This window comes from Rhea americana, unplaced genomic scaffold (assembly GCF_003343005.1).
Source record: "Rhea americana isolate MKP2758 unplaced genomic scaffold, rheAme1 scaffold_184, whole genome shotgun sequence".
Classification (NCBI taxonomy): domain Eukaryota; kingdom Metazoa; phylum Chordata; class Aves; order Rheiformes; family Rheidae; genus Rhea; species Rhea americana.
The window spans coordinates 429,735-451,180 of NW_028185972.1; the positions used below are offsets into that span (position 1 = coordinate 429,735).

The 21,446-nt window shown below is 41.6% G+C and overlaps 1 protein-coding gene across 1 annotated transcript in view; it reads left to right on the forward strand.

Moving 5' to 3' along the window:
* PTCHD1 (patched domain containing 1) overlaps positions 1-20,990 on the forward strand; it is a 39,353-nt gene extending 18,363 nt beyond the window's left edge. The window contains exon 3 of the mRNA XM_085302072.1: positions 13,517-20,990. Within this exon, the coding sequence (XP_085158198.1) occupies positions 13,517-15,171 (1,655 nt within the window). The 3' untranslated portion in view covers positions 15,172-20,990. The remainder of the gene's footprint in view (positions 1-13,516) is intronic.
* The last annotated feature ends 456 nt before the right edge of the window (positions 20,991-21,446 follow it).

Consider the following 21,446-nt stretch of genomic DNA (forward strand, 5'->3'; position numbering starts at 1 on the left):
GAGCTCTAGGTTGATACTGGTACTTCTAATGTGAAAGTGAAGCTTGAAACCTCTGAAACCTGACAGTCTCCCACCACTCATCTGGGCATATTTAGAGCCAGCATATGCCTCAATGGTTTTCTAAAATTATCATCCACTTTTATCAATGTGCTTAAGCATGTGTAAACAAGTATTTTAAGGACAGTGTTATCCACATGCCTAGTTCATGTGGAATACTGTGTTGAACTGGGTCTGTCCACTTCACCCTAAGCTTTATATATTGAAAAAGTAAATTCTTAATAATTCAACTAGATTTAAAATAGCTGAATGATAATGCCAGCTGAAAAGCAGGATCAAAATTCTGATTTCTTCTTGCCTATTCCACTAAAATTTGCAGATGTTTGGTCTGGCACAGATGCTAATAAATTCATCATAAGTTTCCCTTATGCAGTAAATGCTGTTTAATAACAGCCAATCCTTTAAAAATACAGGTTTCTTCCAAAACACAGCATTACAAAATAATCTATTGAAAAACAAGCAGTGCTCACCCAAGAAGTTTTTTACCTCCCACAGGTGGAATGCAACAGTTAACTGTGAGATTCAAATGAAAGTTGCAATATTGGTCTTTTGTATTTAAGAGAAAACTAGCAATCTGTTTCGTATTCCTGTAGAAACTCCTACAGTTTATTCAGAAGGACGTGGCTCTCTTCAGCTGCCAAGTTCATGAAAAGAATCAGCTATGTAAAATAATTATGGAATGTCAGACATCACCAAATATGGGGAAAGATGCAGGGCCTGTTTCACAAGCTTATATTTAGCTTCTGATTTGAAAGTACACTGCTTTTTAAACTGGCATGGAAAAAACAGTTACAGTGAAAAGAATGGCCTGAACTTGCAGCTTTCTGGAAATTGAAATGATAGCAAGCATTTTGTGAAATTTGCCAAAATACAAATAAATATAAACCCRGTTCTTACTGCCTTCCACATCCCACACTCCTTCATCTAATCACGCTCTGTTTTGTTCAGTAGGGCAGCAGCAGCTTCAAAACACACACATTTTGGTGAAGGCAGAAGGAGAAGCTAGTTCACAGGGTGGGTCTAATGAGGGAAAACTTGAGTGCATAAAAGGTAAAAGGGCAGCGAGTGCATAAAAGGGGACCGAGTGGCAGGCAAACCCAAGGAGAGGCCCTTCGGAGCTTCGATCACCTGGGGGAAAGTTACAGGGAGAAAAAATGGGGAAACCAGAGCCCGGAAGATTGCTGGAAGCAAGATCTGGAGGGGGAAGGCCCAGCCTGTTGTGCAAGGCAGGGATGCGCAATGMCCGTACAGGGGATCTCTGGTGGGTCCCCACTGCAGGCTGCCTCACCACTACCCCCGCATTAGCTCTTGCAGCACCTTACAGGCTACACACAGCTGTGTTTGGTTTGTGGGTTTACAAGAGGAGGAAAAAGAGCATAACCGTGCAAAATGTGCTAGGAGGTATCCAGAGAGCCCAGAGTTTGTGGACCACTATTAAAAGAGCTTCTCTCAGATGCAAACAAACACTGAGCACTTCTAAGAAACACAAAACTGTTGGACACACTTCTCCCCCATGGCTTGCCTGGTGGGGTCTCATCCTGATAGAGCAGGGAGCTCAGATGTCTGCACAAGGGTTCTATGGATTCAAAAAGTTGGAGCAGCAAAGGTGGGGTTTGAGGTCAGACATTTGAGAAAGGTCAGAAGGAAAATTTGAACTTAGAAGAGGAGGGAAATTCACTGTTTGAAAATGAGAGTGAAAAGATCAGGATGTGCAAAGGAGATGAGAGGACTGCTGAAGCAYAGGGATCATGAAGTCAACAAGTAGCTAATCCAAGCAGGGCAGCTGACAAGCAGCATGAAAAACTTGAAAGCTCAACGCTGCTGTGGAGCAGGAGCTGGAGCCAGCACAGTTCAAAACTCCACAGGCGACTTGTGGGTGCTGAGCCTCCGTGCTGAAAGGCAACCTGGTTGCCTCTCAGGTTTCTCAAAAGAGTTGCTAGTAAGTAATTGCAATGTGTGCCAAACCTGTAAGCCCTAAAAGCATTTTTTATATTCCTTATCAAGCACGCAAGTATTTATTATATTCATGAAAACTGAAATATCAAAATTGGTTACATAGAGTTACAGAGAAAAACAGCTCTTACAACAGCTCCAGCACAGGTCTCCCAGATGCCCGACAGTCCACACGTAATGGTAACATACACACAAATGTTTGACTTTGTATAGCACTTTTCCACCAACGTTTTTGTTACCAGTTAATAAAAATGTGAAGCTTACTGAGTCTCTCTTGTTTTTATTCTCTGCGCTAAGCTTTCTCGCTTTCGTTGTCAGCCTGCCCCTTTTCTGTCTGTTCATTCCAGGAAGAAATGTGTCATTCTTCAACTAGCTGCCTCACTATTTACTGCCCTGCTTTCCCTCTCCCATCTCATTCATCTTGATTGCAATCTCCTGCAGCCATTGCCAGCACATCTGGCYGATTTCCCTGTTCCATGCCATGTTCTCCCCTTCCTGATCCCAGCACAGCTTTCAATATGCTTTGGTCTCCCTAAATTTCCTTCATTTCTTTTTCTGTTTTCCCCACTCCTGGTAGGGCATCCACCCTGGCCTTTCCTTTTCTCTCTCTCCCCCGTATTCCWCTACTCCCAGCTCAGCTTAAGCAAACTAAGCCTGCACAACACTTCCTGTCACTTAGACTGCCCCAGCAATGGCTGTTCCTCTTGGTCTTTATAGTCTTGAATAGCTTCCTTGGTTCACAAATAGTTTCTCACCATGTTGCCCTGTAGTAATCTCTCTGCTGCCTCAGATTTCCCAGTGATTTCCACAGTTAGTCCTGTGCTGCTTTTTCTCTGCCAAAGGATTCCTTGAATGGCCCTGGAAGTACTTTTGCTTTTTATTACTCCATCTGCTCAACCTGCCCATTTCAGTCCTGTGCAGCTTTGTTCCATTCATCCCMCTTCTAAGAAACAAACAAAATTATTTATTTTTATCCACTCTGAACAGGTTCCCAGGCGTGTCATTGTGGCTAGCCATTGCTCTCTCCTCTCCTTTTTCACTCCTCTCTCCTCAATCTCTCAGTCTCTTCCTGACCTCTCTAACCTGCCATGCATCTTCTCTAGTCGCTCAGACATCACTCCCAGCATTTCTGTTCTTGGAGAGGAAGGGCGGAACAAGCCTCCAGGCTGCCCCTTCTCAGTCAGTCTACCACAGTCCTCTCACCAAAGTCATCGCTTTCTTCTCAAAGGCAAGTTGATTAACCTCCTCCTCCACCTGCTGTTCTCCCTTTATCCAGTTCTCCTCCTAATCAATCTGTTGCCCCAAATTTACTAAGGGAACCAACTGCAAAGAGGGCACTAACGCATGGGAAGCAAATATGCTTAAGGTACACATGGTGGCAGAGTACTTGAGATACTGTTATACCAGCTTGCTGGGGCAGTGCAAGACATGCAAGGAGAATACCCAGYGAGCAAAGTGGGATAACAACACTGCTAACACACACCCATATCCCCCCCTCAGCAACACGAACCCCAGTGAAAATCTTGCATGTATGTGTGCTTCTTGGCTTCAGGAGACTATTAGTGACTCAGTAAATACAGTGCCTTTTGGAAGAGAGGAGCTGTATTTGTAGGGAAAAAAGTGTCCAGGGAACAGTTTAATAAAGCGAGTACTCTACAATMATACAGTAGGATCAAGGGTTTCGTCTTGACTGGTGGTACTCTAGTACACATTTGTGTCCTAAGAAAAGCATATTACAGGCAACACAGTGCATTTTTATTCAGCATTGGTATATGCAAAGAGTAGTGGAAAGCCATTATATTTTAGTCTCACTGTCTGCATGCTTTTAACTACAGAGAAATGAATGTTTGTGATTATTTACTGGGAGGGCTTGTCAGAGAACAGAAACAGTCAAGGGCGCTAAGAATTTGCCTGGCTTTGACATCCTGATCTTCTTCAAGGAGTGATGTCCCTCAAGAGAAAGTTTGACTTATATGAAAATTTTTTTGAAGTTTACAGGTTAAAGAAAAGAAAGAGAGAGAGAGAGAGATGGATGAATGGATGGATGGATGGATAGATAGACAGACAGCTAGATAAACAGAATCAGTTTTGTGGTATACTTTGCATACTGGATTCAGATGGTCAATGGAGAGCTAGGGAAGGTCAGTGGGAACAGCCGTGACTTTTCATTTCAGGTCTTTGTGTGAGAGCAATGGTGTACACTATGTGCCTCTAATCAGTGACATTCCCCMAAATAAGTGCTAGCTGAGCAGTGTGGGTGGCAGGAGGAGGCCTGCCGCTTCCAGGTAATGAGACCTCTGCCTTCTGGAAAAGGACAGTGGTGGAGATGAAGGGAGACGAGTGCTGAACCTGTTGGGATAAAGCTGATCGGCTTTGGGAGTTTCTTTGGGTGTTTGGTACAGTCCAAGCTGAGCTCCAAAATTATAAAGAGTTTTCCTTTTTTTGTTGTTTTTTGATCACTAAAAATAATAGGTCATACGTGATTTAATTGAAGTTTTGCAACTTTTAGAGTACTGTGTTTCGTATGCAGTTGATTCTGTCCATTGTGACTAAGAGTAATAGCAAACAGTGTTTAAATGGGAGAATATAAGAGTATACTTGAGATGTTTTGGTTTCAGTTTTCTGAGCAAAAAAAGGGAAACTTTTGAAATGTGGTAAACTAATCCATACACTACTAGCCCATAAAGGAAAACACTCCCAGAAGCAAATGATATTTTGGCTTGTGAGATTTAAGATTTAAAACTGATTTTAAACAAGATTTTGACTCAGACAGACTCACTTTGTCTCTTTCTGTCTTCAGAAACTGCCAGGTACTGCATGTCATCTAGCTTTTCTGTGACRTGGTAAACCTTAACCTTTCACAGGCGGTTGCAGGTAGCTTTCATTTACCTTTAAGTAATTTGTTTTGTTTTAGATAGTAAACATAAAATCTATCAAGAACTCACTTCATGGGGAAAATCAGTTTGCGGTTTTAGCTGCTGGTATGAATCCAGGCATGTCATATACAAGAAGAGCGTAGTATGGCTTTACATATAACCCGGTATCTAAGAGCCTTCTTGGTTAGTGAGGCTCGAGGTGCATATATCAGAGGGGCAATTTGTCTCTCCAGACACCTCTGTCATCTCCCCGTTCTCGTGGCATCGGGCTTTCCAGTCCTGCATGGCTCCCCTCCTGCAAAGGGCGTCTCAGCCCCCCGCAAACACCCCGCGGCACGTACCCGCGGCCAGCAGCTATCGCGGGCAGCCGCGGCTTTGCGCCCTGCTGCCCTGACCGCGCTTCGTGCAGCAAAACAAAGCGTTTCTCCCGGGCACCTTGGATGGGGAGGCAGGCACCCGCCGGCTCTGGGCTCCCGGCCGCGCTCCCTCCTGGAGGAGCCCGAGCTGCACGCGYGCCCAGCGTGGGTTTGGTTCAGGTGCTCTGGGTTCAGGACCGGGTGATCAGTACGCGTGCACCATGCAGGTATAAATATCCCAGCGCCTAACGTGCGCTTTTGCTAGCGCTCAGCTCCTTTCGTTGCACCGAAAGAAATGCAACTTTCTGCTTTTGCCAGGTCTTCCATGAAAACTGAGGAAAGTCAGGCACACGTTTAAACAGAATTGACAACCTGCTATTTAAATGCCAAAACAAACCTTTACCAATTCTTAGGTGGAATTAAGTATTCACTTAATATATATAGGTGGATTTTTAACTGTAGCTTGCCTTGCTTCTCTGTCTTTCTCAAAATAAAAAAGCCACTTATGTTTTCTCTCAAATTTATTTCTATTTATAAAATGTGCTTATCTTGCATTCCTGCTATCGCTATAACAACAAAAACTCAAATATTACCTTGGTTCAGTACTGAAAAAAGGGTGATCCAAGCAAAAAGCAGCATTTCTCAAGACTTAAATCAGTTATTTTTACTTTGTTTAAATCAATGGCACTGTGACGATTAACCACCTACTCATTGAATTGTCAATATAGTCACAATAATAAGAGGTCATTGATTTGAATTTAATTTGCTGTCATTTAAAATATTTTAATTTGAAAATGCAAAATTTAGTGAGAAGATGGCTTTTTTTAATGAATGGTATTAAAATAGACATATTCTAAAACTAAAATATGGCAAACCATGACTGGAGATCATGGTAAGACTAGAATTTTGAATATTGAGGCATTGTTTAATTCTAGTTATTTAAAATAGTCCTCCTTTTCTTTGTTTCTCTTCCCAGCATATAGATAGGAAAATGACAGGACTGTGCACATCTGTCTTGTGTGTATGTGTATATATTTGTTCACAGTTAAGCACTGGAATTATCTGGAATAATTTTAGCTTCAATAATAATATATTGGTCACACTCTTAAAATTAGCTTGTCTTTTGTATCATTTCTAAAACATGTGCCATTAATGTTTGTTTGCCGAGATAGAAGATGAGTATTTGGGAGCTTAACTTTATAAAAGGACACATCAGGTATGCCAAGCATCACTAGTCCTGGCTATTTTCTCTGAAACAGAGACGAGGGTGATTTCTTTTTGGCAGTATATTCTTTGTGTAAATGTATACTTATTGAAAAAAATATCATTCTTAAAGGGTAAAGCCTCACTGAGACAGGGTCTTTCACGGAAGAGCAGAGAGCTTATGCTGCCTTTCCAAAAATTGCAATCTGTAGAAGCAGAGCACAGGTAGGCTACTGTGTGTCAGAAGACAGGGATCAAAATTACTGCCATGCAGCAGATCCACATGAATCTTATGAGCAACCTAAACCCCTTTTAAGCTGTGTTTGGAGGCCCCACATGAGACCTAAATGAGGCATAAACCTTGTGCTGGATTTCAAGGCACTGTTTTCCTGCATATGCATTAAGCAATTTGAACACAGGCTTAATGGCCCGGAGAGTCTTTCTGTAGGATCGAAGACTAAAAATAACATTGTGGTCTCATAACATAACATGTTGAGCACTGGTTGAAGATTTCTTCTTTGCATGCACCAACCAGCACTGTATGTTGTATATAATCATATTTTCTCTTCACTGGAGTGTTTCACTGGCTGTGCCCACAGATGTCAAATACAGCAGATACTTAGAGCATATTATAAAACATTTCAGTTTCTCCTGTTTTGTTCCCAAGTAGATTCAGTAGCAAACACAAYAGACAGGCACCCTCCCAGGAGACTGAGGCAGATTTTTACCCAGTGTGAATACTCCGAGATGCTCAGATTTTTTTATCCAGGCACTAAACTGAGGAGTATATGGACATGCCTGGTGGTTTCAGACTGGCATGGTTGGTACTGTTATAAGCGTGGTTTAAGAGATCAGCTCTGACTATTGAGGGTGAACAGCTAATATTCAAATGCAAGACTGGTCTTGCCTAAATGCCTAAAAGATTGATATACCTGATTTCAGTAAGTGTATTTCTTGTTTAGGRAGGATCCCAAATCAAATGTTAACATGTGTAAGTATAATTTACCTTCTGGATACATGTATAAAATTTAGTAGTCTTTAAAACATAGCCACAATAACMTGCACCATTGCCATTGTATTTTTGAGTTATGCTGTCACTCGTAATCCAGTTACCATACAGACTTGTAGGGTTTGTGTGACAGGGGGTAAAGAAGCGGGGTTACACTATGTACAGCCCTTGCTTCTACCAATACCTTCCAGGAAAGCCTAATTAACAGTTAACAGTTTTATAAGGAATGTCTCTGCTGTAGTGCTCTTCATGCATTTCTCTTAATTCAGCGACCAAGCCCACACATAGCTTTTCAGGCTTACTTGCCCTTCGCACGTGTGCTGGGAGGCATGACGTAAAGTCAGGCTAGGCTTGGCGGCCAGGCTTGGTGGCCAGAATTTCACTCACTTTGCAGGTGAGGACACAGTCACRACTACTCAACTGTCGACAGGCCTCCAACGCCCTTTCCATAATCCTCCTGAGAAAAACACTGGAGGYGACTGGGACCGCATTTGATCAGATGAGCACCTTACAGGCCACTACATAATACATCCTATCGGTGCTGTGAGCTGCACCCCAAGAATACTCCGGGGGTGTAAGAAAAGCCAGTAGGCTCTGCGGTRACTTTTCTTTACTCACCAGAGTTGTTTGGGACAGGCAAGCTTGCGCCCTGTGGAACAGATGACCATACACCCGCTCTGACATTCACACAGCAAAACTGCAGTCTTACAGCTCTGCTTATGGAAGGCAAAATAAGACATCGGTTAGAATAACTCATGGTTGGCTGCAACATTGTACTAATGACGCTTTAACTATGCTCAGCTCAACCCATGCCACTAAATTGTGATAAGATCATTGAGAACTGAAGTGTAAGTTACATTTGGTTCTAATTCTGTTTGCATGCTGAGCTATCTCAATTTGCGTTAATATTATTTTAGTGGGAACAGTGTGTGAATCCAAGTGTTTGCTTGCTTGCTGTTTGAWCTGGATGCAAATTCTCTTGCTCTACCTGCATATTCAGCAGCGCTTTGAAACAGCTATATGTTCCAAGTTAAAATTCTTCCTGCTGGGAAAGGCCACATGAGGCAGGTCACATAGCATTAATATTTAGTCAACAACTGGTTGATTATAACTCCTGTGACAAAGGGAGTCAGGATTAGCAATTTCACTCGACTTTGCGTAAGGTGGGAGCTGATGAGCTCGCTGATCTAGCTGGAAAAAATAAGTCAGCGGATGGAAATTATCTCAGCCTCTTTGTTTACATTCTGTGGAAAGCAATCACATAGTTGAGCAGTGTACATTGTTATTTTTAATGCAGTCAGCTAGGAAAATTCATTGCACCTTCATTATATCATATGTTATTACAGGTATAGTTTTGGAAAGGGCAATTCCTGGGGTATGATTCTGATCTGCCATGTACTAATTTTGCACAAGTGCAGCTCTTTGAAGCTTGCCTACATTGGCAATAAGCTGGGGTATGAATTTATAGCATCCTGGCTGCTTCATGTTAATTCCTCCAGTGTTTGCCTTTCTGGATGATATTTTGCTGCACTTTGAATGTGAGTCAAGCTCCCTTGCACAGGTTTCCACAAAAAAAAAAAAAAGCTGGTGCAAAGCAGCTAGTACTCTATAAATTCACACACTGTTTCACTGCACACTAAATTCCTCTTGTAGACAGGTCCTCCTATACAGTGGAATGATTTCAGATTTAAATCAACCTAAGTGACACAGCATTCATCCAGCTGAACTGACAGTGTTGCATGGATGCAGCCATTGCAATACAAGCAGAAACCCTAAATAAAAACTGAGTCTTAACCTCAGTAACTCCATCAGAGCATGGRTCCAGTTGAGGTTTTGTCCGACCGCATTGCAAGGCTTCCACACCCACTGCTGAGGCTCATCCACACCTTTGGCCCAGGCTTTTGTGTCTTCAGCATCAGTGTAGGTGATACAATTATTCTGTGCTTTCATAGATGAGTAGAACTCTGAGAAAGGGACTCAAAACTTCATTCTCAGTCATTTTCCGTACTTTCTCTTACTGAAAAGTCTTATTTCAATATCCAAACTTCATCATAAGATCAAAACTTCCAAACCTCACGTTTCTAATATATGGCTGAACATTTTGCTTAATCCTTAAGCTGAAGAAAAGCTGGCAGCAGCCTTCATTTTAGGGAAGCAATTAAGCTAAGTGAATAGAGCACTAGCCTGTGACTCTGGTGACTGGGAGGTGGCGTCACCCGTCTGCCACAGGCTCTTGGGCTGCTTTCAATCACTGTGCCCCTCCGTGCTTCAGCCTTGCCATTTGCCAAGCAGGGACAGAGCCAACTTTAAGCCTAGGCTACCTATGCCCATTCATAAARGCCTCTTGCTTGAGCAAGCACTTTGCATATAAAAGGATGCATTTCAAAGAATTTGGTCTCTATTTTTGCCAATATCTTTCTCTTGCTCCCCTATCATTTTCCTTTGCTCATTCAGAATCTCTTTTCCTTGAAAAAATCCAGTCCTTCCTTGTACTGCTTGTTCATAGCTTATAGCAGTACAGCCTGACTGTAGGGCACGACCAGTGAATCATAATAGCAAATGTCAACAGGAAAAGTTCTCCAATAGCCCATTAGCTGTTTGAGTTCATATTTATTATTTACTGAGTGACTGTGAATAATGAGCAAATTGGTGTAAATCATTGGATATTTGTGGCTAATTCTCTAGTGAAAAAGGGAAATTGGTTAAAGTAATTACATGATTTATTTGCAAAGAAAAATTTGCCTCCTTCTCATTAGTATTATACAGGGCAGACAGTACTAGCAAGAGGAATAAAAGTGGTGCAAATCAGGGTTGCAAAAAATGGAAACTCTGAAATGACAAGTGAGTGAAAGAAATTCTTACAAAATGCCTCTATGGATCTGTCTGCCCCAATGTCTGTGATGCAGACCTATAAAGCACCAGCGAGTTAGGTAATGCTGGAGATAGTTACCTCAAGTTGCGCTTGTAGTCAGTATTTAGAGGAGTAAAATAGATTAGATAAATCCCATTCTACCTAAATATGGCTAATTTTTGGACTGCCCTGCCCAATTTTTGTATGGGTTTGGGCTTAAATCTTTTTCTCAGGGGGCATTGGATCTGGTCAGTAGTGCCACTGATGCAAAAAGTGCACTGTCTATGGGTCTATGGGTCATTTAGGCACATCTTCCTAAAGGTAAGTTAGAACTTTGTAGCTATTACACAAAATGGGCAGAGGAATCAGAAATTCTACAATCAAAAGAAAATACCCATCCCTAGCATGCAGATTGTGTACCAAACAATAAAAGTAACTTATCCGAAAACAGAATAACATACAGCTGTTTTCAATTAGTTTTGTAGAGCCCATGCAGTGAAGGATCTTCATGCATTTACTTCACATTTCTCTTAATCAAATTCTTTTTTGGATTAGTCTCCAAGATTATGTAAGAACAGATTGTGTCCCACAGTGTTTTTATGTTTTCTCCTTAGAGAAAATATATGGTATCAGGAGTCAATGTTATCAGACATTGTTATTATCCAAAATCTTATACCTGTTGAAAAGTCATACTCTKTGTCGCATTTAATTAGATCTAATTTTTGTTTCATTGCTAAGTCAAAGGCCTTCCAAATTAATGCAGCTGTCTGAATGTTTTTAGGCAGAGCCTATTATTGCTGAAGTACTTTTTTTACAAAAACATGTTATAACTAAAGCTCATGATGCAAGTAATTTGTAATATTCAATGACCTCATTTTATACTGTTTTGCTCACTAGAAGCTAATGCACATGATGCCATGTGAAATTCTCAGACAAGCCTGTCTGCAGGACTTATGGGAGCCATAAATGGATTAAACCTCTCACTCCCTGCTTTGGCAAGTGATCAGTTACATTTAAATAAAGGTCAGTCTGTCTTTACAAAGAACACACTGAAAGCAAGCTTAATAGCTTTCCCTACTGAGGCTCGAACATAAGTATTTGAAGCATAATTAACAACGGGGTGCCAGTCACTGACTGTGCTTTTTCCTTTATTTTATGTCTCGGGAGTTCCAGTATTTCCCATTAGTTTTAAGAGGGGCCATGATGCTAGTTATCAAATTAACAGTCTTGACCTGGCCTCTGAAAACAACTGTAAAACGTTGTTTGGGAAAATTAAGATAAATGCTAAATGCCGTACCAAAAATGAGACCGTAATATTGCTACGAACYGGACATTTGTGTTCCAGGCTATGACTCCAAGTAACAAGGTAGGCATGATATCTGATTCACATGAGAGCATGGACTTTGTTATTCCAAATACCAGGTGATGGTGATAAGGAAATACACCAGTTGCTCTGTTATCTCATCTTGTGAGTGCTCTATTTTGAATTCTTTATAACATATCCATTCTCTTCAGTATTAACAGAGTGAACAGCTCTTCCACCTGTTCACCATGTGGATAGGATAATCCTTGCAAGGGTGGTGTGTATCGGGGGTAGCTGTCCATTCTCTGAAAGGCACTGACTACAAAAGAGTTAATTTGTCAAGTGRGTTAAATATCTAGCTCACCTGGGGCATTTAAGAATAAACCATGATATGTGCTGGGTCTTCAGAACGCGTACTTCGTTCAGGGTTTGCTTGAACAATTTTGTAGCCCATGTGGCAGAAGTGATAATCATCTGTATGTGAAGAGCCACGCAACCAATACAGCAATTTTGGTACTCTGCAGACAGCCTGACATTCTGACGGAGATGTGTGAATTACCTTGACCCTGCCTGACTGGAGTATCAACTTAAAAAGTCCAATGATTGCACTTCATTCTCATCAGCAGCTAATTCAGCACTGATCATTTTATCTAATGTTATCAGGGAGTGGGGTAAGAGCAAAGCACAGGGGAGTGGCTTTGGGGAGTATCTAGAGAAAATGCCATGCAGAGAAAAGAGCAGACCAGAGAGAGAAGCAGCAGACAGGAGAAACAGGAGAAACAGCAAAACAATAAGGAAGAAGAGAAATTAAAAGGCAACAAAGAAGGTGAGATTGTGTGGAAAAGAGCTGTTATTTACTGAYGAAGATGGTATGAAGTATTATGAGAAAGTGTCAAAGTCTTAAAATTTAGCTGTGATAGAAAGACAGTTTTTTACTTTGACCTCCACGTAAAACCTCAGCCTACTTTTATCTTGACCATTCTCATCTGATATTTGGTTGATGACTGTGTTTCCCATTCAGCTCTACTGCAAGCAAGCAGAGTTCTGTATCCCCTAAATGTACGTTTGTTATCTGTCTCAGAAAAGAAACTAGACGAGGAAGACAGCCAACCAGAAATCTCTAAGATAAAACCATGCATTTTCCCTATTCTACCTGCACTTTGTGGTTAAACGGAAGGTTTTAGGTCTGCAGGTCTTTATCTCCTTTCATGAAAGCTGCATCCACTYTAATAGTTAATTAAAGTAATACAACATTTAGGAACTGGCAAGAAAAATGGAACTCCACTTGGTTTTATTAACATATTAAAGTAAGAAAACTAATGCAGTGGCACACCAATTCTATCATTCTGCTTCTCTAAAATTCATTGTGTTTTTTTTTTCTTCATTTCTAGGATTCTTTTTCCTGACAGAAAATTTGGACAAGTCAGTGACTGATTTACTTGACTTACTCAGCTTACATAAAGGTTTCATTTTTTACAGTTTTTCTACAAAGCGACTGACTAAAGCTCTGCTTCCAGCATAGGCACTTCAAGGTCCTATTTCTTTGTTTTCATCACAGGTCAGATACCATCATCAGGAAAAACTAATTTCAAAGCATCTTCCATCACAATCACTCTGAAATAATGAAATGAAACAGACAACCAGAAAAAATACCTTTTCTTTAACTCATCAACCCTGCATCAATGAGGCAGAACTCCCGTCAAGTTCAGATACTGAGGTTTGCTAGTCAGTAGTGAATGTGAGTCTGTGGCTTATAAATCCATAACAATTTCTCTYTTCTGCAGGTCATTTACCTCAAGGATCGATAACAGCCAAATGGGTCGCCTTTGAGCCTTTAGCATGCCCACACTCCGTTTTTCCTCATGTTGATTTGAGTACTTTAAACACTTGCTTTGTTCTCTATTGTAGGTCATGGGTTATATGGGACTTTTGAAATGTTGTCCTCCTGGAGAAAAACTAGAGAAGACCAACATGTTAAGGAGAGAACTGCAGCCGTATTTGCAGACTCCATGCTCTCGTTTTCTCTCACCACTGCCATGTACCTGGTCACTTTTGGAATAGGGGCCAGTCCCTTCACTAACATTGAAGCAGCCAGGATTTTCTGCTGCAATTCCTGTATTGCAATTTTCTTCAACTACCTCTATGTACTCTCCTTTTATGGTTCCAGCCTGGTGTTTACTGGCTACATAGAAAACAACTACCAGCATAGTATCTTCTGTAGAAAGGTACCAAAGCCAGAGGTATTGCAAGAGAAGCCTGCATGGTATAGGTTTCTTCTGACAGCCAAATTCAGCGAGGACACAACAGATTCAGAGGAAACAAACACTTACGAAAGTCATCTTTTGGTGTGGTTCCTTAAACGCTATTATTGTGACTGGATAACAAACACTTACGTCAAGCCTTTTGTAGTTCTCTTTTACTTGGTTTATATTTCCTTTGCCTTAATGGGCTACCTGCAGGTCAGTGAAGGGTCAGACCTTAGTAACATCGTAGCAACTGCAACACGAACCATTGAGTATACTACTGCCCAGCAAAAGTATTTCAGTAACTACAGCCCAGTCATTGGGTTTTATATCTATGAGTCGATAGAGTACTGGAACACCAGTGTTCAAGAGGATGTGCTAGAGTATACCAAGGGGTTTGTGAGGATATCTTGGTTTGAGAGCTACTTAAATTATCTTAGGAAACTCAACATATCTACTGGATTGCCCAAGAAAAATTTCACTGATATGTTGAGGAACTCTTTCCTGAAAGCCCCTCAGTTTGCCCATTTTACAGAGGATATCATCTTTTCCAAGAAATACAACAACGAAGTCGATGTAGTGGCCTCCAGGATGTTCTTGGTGGCCAAGACAATGGAAACCAAGAGGGAAGAACTTTATGACCTCCTGGAAACCCTGAGGAAGCTCTCGCTCACCTCCAAGGTGAAATTCATTGTCTTCAATCCATCGTTCGTGTACATGGATCGTTACGCTTCTTCGGTGGGAGCCCCCTTACAAAACTCCTGCATCAGTGCTTTATTTCTGCTCTTCTTCTCTGCATTCCTGGTGGCAGACTCTCTGATCAATGTCTGGCTCACTCTAACTGTTGCCTCAGTTGAGTTTGGAGTTATAGGTTTTATGACCTTGTGGAAAGTGGAACTAGACTGTATTTCTGTGTTGTGCTTAATTTACGGAATTAATTATACAATTGACAACTGTGCTCCACTGTTATCAACCTTTGTCCTGGGCAAAGAGTTCACAAGAACTAAATGGGTGAAAAATGCCCTGGAAGTGCATGGGGTAGCTATTTTGCAGAGCTACCTCTGCTACATAGTTGGTCTGATTCCTCTAGCAGCTGTGCCTTCAAATCTGACCCGTACACTGTTCAGGTGCTTGTTTTTAATAGCATTAGTCACCTTCTTTCACTGCTTTGCCATTTTACCTGTGATACTGACTTTCCTGCCACCATCTAAGAAGAAGAGGAAAGAGAAGAAGAATCCTGAAAACCGTGAGGAAATAGAGTGTGTTGAAATGGTGGATATGGATAGCACCCGAGTGGTTGACCAAATTACAACAGTCTAACTTGTTTGTTTGTTGTTTTTTACACTAGGTCTTACTGAGAGAAAAAGAAACCAGTATTGGCTAAACATTTGGGGGCAGAAAGGGGAAGAGGTTTGAGGGGGGAGGGTTCACCCTCTAAGCTAAATCCAAGAATACTCAAAATGATGGGAGGAATGAAGAAAAAATCAAGGGGATTGTTCCTTGATTGGCTCCCTTAACAGGTATTACGAGAGAATTTGCACACATATGCAAAGAGAGGGTGAATTTTAGACACATGAAGTAAGATCTAATGAGCAAAGTTGGGTTACTAAGCAGCGTCCTGCACTGGCTGTACTGCAGGTACCAAATTATTGTTGCTAAACCCAATCAGATTGAAAGGTCAACTGTCAAGGCCGGAGTAGCAGTCAGTGTCCACTGGATGTAAAGGCTTTACAAACTTTCTGCACAGCAATAACTCAAGTCAGTGAGTCAGCTCTTATAGGTCTTAGCCATCACATTTAATTTTTCCTTTCTCCCCTAATCTAAACATTTATGCAAGACTGTGTAACAGATAGCAAACTGTACTGGGAAAGAAGGCAGTATGCAGCAACCAAACACTTTCAAAACACATTTATGTTATAAATCAGCTTATTTTTTCCTAAAAAAAAATTCATTATTTTAAAATGTAAATCATCCTCTGGAACATTTTTAATCATGGTTTTATAGCTGTTTCTTTTTCTTATAAAAACAAAAAGAACAAAAAAAAAGAACAAACAAACCATCCCAGTGACTCTGTCACTCTAGAAAATATATAATTCTATTTTATAAATGTCTCACTACTAGTTTAAAAAGTAATCTGCTTTACCAACTGTAATTTTGTTAGCACTCTACTAGCATGTGCCAGTGGACCTAGCAGCAGACAGAAGTTGGTGTACTGAATATTTCAGCACCAAAATCCATGACACAAACCTCAAATACTTAAATATCATCAAGGGAGTGAATGTTAGGGCTCTTTAATAAGAGTCTATTTCAGGCCATTCACCAGTAAGGCATGCTAAGAGGATTAGTGGGTAGTTTTACGTAATGTTTAACTTAATCCCTCAATCTTCCTAGAGTACCAGTAAAGCAATAGACCTTATAGCTATGGGCTCTTCCAAGAGACAGTAAACTGTAAGTGTCGTATGTAACAAACTGAAGSTAGGGACTGCAATTTAGCCAGTTCAACTGTGTCCCCAAAGGGCCTGTATCAACGGGGTCTATTGAAAGCATCACATTAGAGGGAAAGAAATAATTGGAAAGATTATGTTACTGCTTTTTGGAGCTGTGAGTTCTAAATCAATAACTCTGCCAGAACTATGCCTCCACAATTCTGTGGAGTAACGCAGACAAAGAAGCATCTCTTTTCTCCTCTACCCTCCTACAAACGCGTTCTTGGAAGGTTTTGTTACGAGGCAGAGCCCTAGTGGGGATACATAAGCCACTTGTACTAGTTTTGCTGAGAGTATTCCAACTATGAGTTGCCTGCTAAAACCCAGTTGTGGGAAGCTAGCTGGTGTGTCAGGTGTTCTATGAATATATGGATATTTCAACCGGACTCCTTCCTCCAGCTTGTCCAGAAAGTAGTTCTTGAAAAGTTTTCAGCACTTGGTGCCACTGTTTGCCTAGTGGGCGTTGCAGCAGCCACATGGCTTAGCCCAGTGAGAGTGCTTTGGCTCAGGAGGCTGCTTGGGTTGCACGGACATTGGCGTGATTAGCGCATCTAGGATAGCAAACCCAGACTATGCTGCATCCTGTGAAACTTCCTTTTAGCATCTATTCCATTCAAACCACTGGATGCACTATGCAAAATCTTCAAATGCCACCTTGTGAATGTTTGTTAGTTTTCAAGCCAAGGGTACTAYCAAAGCTTCTTCTCTAGCAGAAGATAAGGTAGCCAGATATTTTGCCCTGAAGCAAAATGTTACATACCGGCAAGTTTGCAGTGCAGCWGCCAACATTTGCTTCTCCCGAATAGCGCTCTTCCCTGACCAGAGGACAAAGGATTTTGTGTCCAGGAATGCACAGGCTCTTTGCTTGAATAGCATAAGATGAGTAGCAGCTGGCGAGCTGTCACAGCAACTTCAACCTTGGCAGAAATCAGGTGGACACCCTCAAGACAGCTAAATGTATGTGAGCTGAAGGGAAAGATCTGTTTCTCCTATTTTTTTTTTTTAGACGCAGGCTTGGGGGCTACATTTTCCAGCTAGAAATAATTCCTCAAATATATATTCCGTTGCAGACTTTTTGTGACAGTCATTATGTCCTCTATGTAACAACCACCCTRTGTCCCAGCTGTTCAACAGGCAGCTGCGGTGGCTTTTAAACTTATGAYGGCATTAACAAATCAACAGAGTGTTTCAAAGAAATAACAAGCCACTTTTGACAGCAGCAGTCTACTAAGTTGTGGGACACCTGGAAATGGGAAATGTGTGAAAGAGGTTGTTTGTACGCTGCAGAAAGGAATGCGAGTCAAACACTGATTTTGCACCTCTGCTATCCCTGATGCCATCAGTTACAACCACCAGGCGCAGGGATAGCTATGATAAACCTCCACACATGTAATTGAAATGCATAAATAGGAGCATCTTTAAAAAGATGCCCAAAGATGAGCTTGTAGTTTCACAGATCTCTTATTAAATCTCAGCATGTGAGGCCTTCTGAGCTCTCCAAGAAAGGTGATAAAACCAGTGATAAAATTTCTCTGCTGTCTCCAGACCTGTTGGAAAATGGATGTAGAGGCATTCCTAAGATGAAGTGGCACAGCAGAAGCTTGGGCTTCCACAGAAATCAGGGTCAGAAGGCATCTAGTCYGTTCTCTCACCACAGGGCAAAGCCAGCTGTACTTAATCATTGCTGAAGGATATTTGTCTCGCCCATTCTTAGAAATCTTTATAAAGGCATATTCCTGAACTTTCCCAGRCATTTTATTTCAGGAATTTATTCCTTACCAGTAGTTGCTGTTGTTTCCCAGGGCTGGCAGGGAACAGGGATCGTGTCCRTGTCCATGCAGGGAAGGCCAGGCCAGGGAAGCACCACTTTCTAAAGCCTCTCAGCTCCCGTAGAAAAACCCCAAACAGAAGCAGAAACAACTTACGTACCTTTCTCATGACATTTCACCTCAAGCTGTTACTCCATTCCCCACTTTCAGGCTTGGTGAGGTAAAACCACGGAAATGCCTACAATGCACCTAACCCAGCTCCATCAGATTTCTGCCCGATTCTCAAGGTATCTGAGATACACCAAACACTCCTTCTGTATAGGCAGCTTAAATACTTCAACATGTACCAGAAACTGCATGTTCTTCAACTATGCTAACCCACGTTGGCCTTGCTCCCCTTTGGCTCTTTTCTCTGGAGCAATTATTTTCACCAAAGTCAATTGCATCGATAGAGTAATGGGTGCAAATATCAGGCTCTGTTCTTGGTCCAAAGCACTCCAAATGCCTAACGGTGCATAAGAGTAAACCTCCGTTTTAGAAGACTACCTATGTTTAAGCATTTTGTCACGCTTTGAAGTGGCTTTGTAGCCCAGGTTTAACTGCAGTTTTGTCTGCAATATAAATGACACATTTTTTGTATAAATTTAGTAATTAATGCCATATTATACACTGTCAGGCACTGCCTAAATTTAACAGCAAATATTTTTTTTTAACAAAGACTTACATGAATGTGCAGGACAGTGGCTCTCTGAGCACATATATCAGCTAGAAACATGAAAAGTTCCATACAGTAAGGTATGGTTTACAGTATATTTTTACTATGCAGTAAGCATAGTAAATGCTTAAATGCATAAAAACCTAAATGCATAAAACCTTCAAGATCAGTCCAGTCTTTCTTGTAACATAATTCCTTATTTTGGCTTAGCACAAGTTCACTCTCAATTCATAAGTACTCTAACTGGAGGAAAAAATGAAAAGAGAAAAGCTGGTATAGCCAGAATAATCTCACTGTAAAAATTAATTGATGAAGCCAGAATTTTCTGCCCAAAGCTTTACGTGAGAATATTCTAGTTAGACTAAAATTAGAGCTGTGAAGACTGAGACAAGCCTATCTGGCAGAGAAAAGCATTTCTAAAGACAAATAAACATAGTCATCACTGTCAACTGTTTAAACCTGGAGAGAAAAACATACCAAAGTGGCTTGAGGTTACTTTGAATTGTGAGGATTCACATCTGCTCTCAGAAGCTTTCTGAGCCAGTGCTGATTTCAGGTAAAATGTACAATGTAAATTGAAAGGTGTATTTTTAAATGCTTCTCTAGGCTAAGTGTCCTCCTGTGAGTTCCCAAATCCCACTTCAACCAACAGCTTGCTTTGATTAAAAGGCGAAACAAAATTGAGTGGTGGCACTACTGGACAAAATTCAGGAGAGTCAGAACTAGAGATCATGATTTCCCCTTTAAATAGGGAGAAAGTAGGAAAAGGCTTCTCTTTAGCATGTGTCCTTGTAAGAGAAAAAAATAGATATTTCAAAACTTAGCAAATTAATGATTTTCCTATTCTTTAATTTTGGAAAAAGACACAGAATTTTTGGAGGACATGGGAAAGGAAGCAGAGAGCATGAGTTAGGCCTTGGGTTTGCTACGGACCTTGAATTGCTTTAATGACCCTAGCATGGATGAGAGGCCGGAGGCAGGAGAGGAGCACAAGAAGGAAAGGGGCCGATCTGCCGGGTGGTTACTTACTGCGGCAAGCCACAGCACAGTGCATGGCTAACGCATGCTACCACCRGGCCGGTGCCCCAGGGCTCCCCTGGGGCAAAGCCTCCGTCCCATGGCCTGGGCCAGCAGGTCCCTCAGCATGGTGCAACTTGAAGCATGTAAGAAATCCTGTTCACATACAGCTACTCATCTCTGTGAAATTATTAAAACGCTTAAGTGTTTTGCTGAAGCAGAGCTCACGTGCTAAGGCACAAGCCCAATGGGAARTTGCTTTTTAAAGACCCTCAGCAGAAAGGACTACCCACAACTTTTTTCCTCCCTTACCTTAACGCCTATCAAGACCCATTTCTAGAAAAATTGAATTGTACAACTAGCTATATATGGGCAAAGTATTTCTTCTTTGCTTATATAGTTATATTTATCACTCAAGCTCTTTGTCATTTATTGGCTTTTAAATATTTTGAAAGACGTAAGCATCCCCGGGGCACACGCAGCTCTGATGAGAATGGGGAGAGYAGCACTGAGGACCCCAGCCCACAGCAGGCACGGGGGGCAAACTCAGCTTGCTCTCTCCCCTCCCCAGCCCAACCAGAGAATGGGGAGCTTTAGGTCCAAATTCTGGGCTATGCATCTGGGGATCCCATTRTGAAAACCACTCCTTGCCAGGAAAGTGTAAGGGAAAACCTTTTTTTTGAGATGGGCATGGACCCAGGAGGTGATTCAAAGAGGTATTCCTGCCCAGTGCACTTGAGGTTGGGCAGAGCAATGTTTCTGTGGATGCGCCCTGCACCCTGTAGTGGTCCCGAGACACCCACACCTGACACAGCCTCCCACCTGAAGAGAGGGACACCTCAGCATTTACATGCGGCTATTTGGGGCAGTTACTGCTTAGACAGGAATTAGTCCAATATGGTTGGCGTTCTGAAAGTCATCACCTTTTTTTAGTTTGGGGACGGGAAAAAATTGGTCTAAATAACTCTAGGTTATTTAAGCTCYAAGAAGTCTTAATCTGTGCGTCAAATAAATGGCTTGTAAGATTTCAGGGGGGTTCGTTTTGGCTTTTTTTAACCTATTTTTACTATTTTTGTATTAATTTAGGGAAGAAAATTGTATAATGAATCTCAATGTATAGCATAAGCCTAAAATAAAATGGCTGTCTCTCTCCTTGCTTCCTGTGCTCCCAACCTGCTACAGAATTCCTGTGCCATCACCTAGTCAGCAAACTGATAAATTATCTGGCCTAACCCAACTAATGACTGTGCGTCCTCTCCGACTCCCATCAGAGAGCAAAGGTTAAATAGTTCAGGGATATCTGCAGCAGCTCGAGGCCAGCAATGTCCCAAAGACGGAGCTTGCAGTGCTTCTCCAGTAGCTCCCCTTGCCTCATGCTGTGCCCTGCTCAGCAGCAAGCACAGGGAAAAGGCTTCCACGTATGTTTTTGTTCCCATGTTCATAGCATCCAAGTGCTTTTCTTTGTTTTTCCTAGCAAATCCAGCAGCAGAACTGCAGCSCAAGCAGTCTAACCAATGGTTAAGCTAAAAATCTGCAACTGAGTGATGGTTTGAATAGGTCCAAAATCTAGAGTTGTCAGATTACATGAGAACTAGACCTCTACCAGGA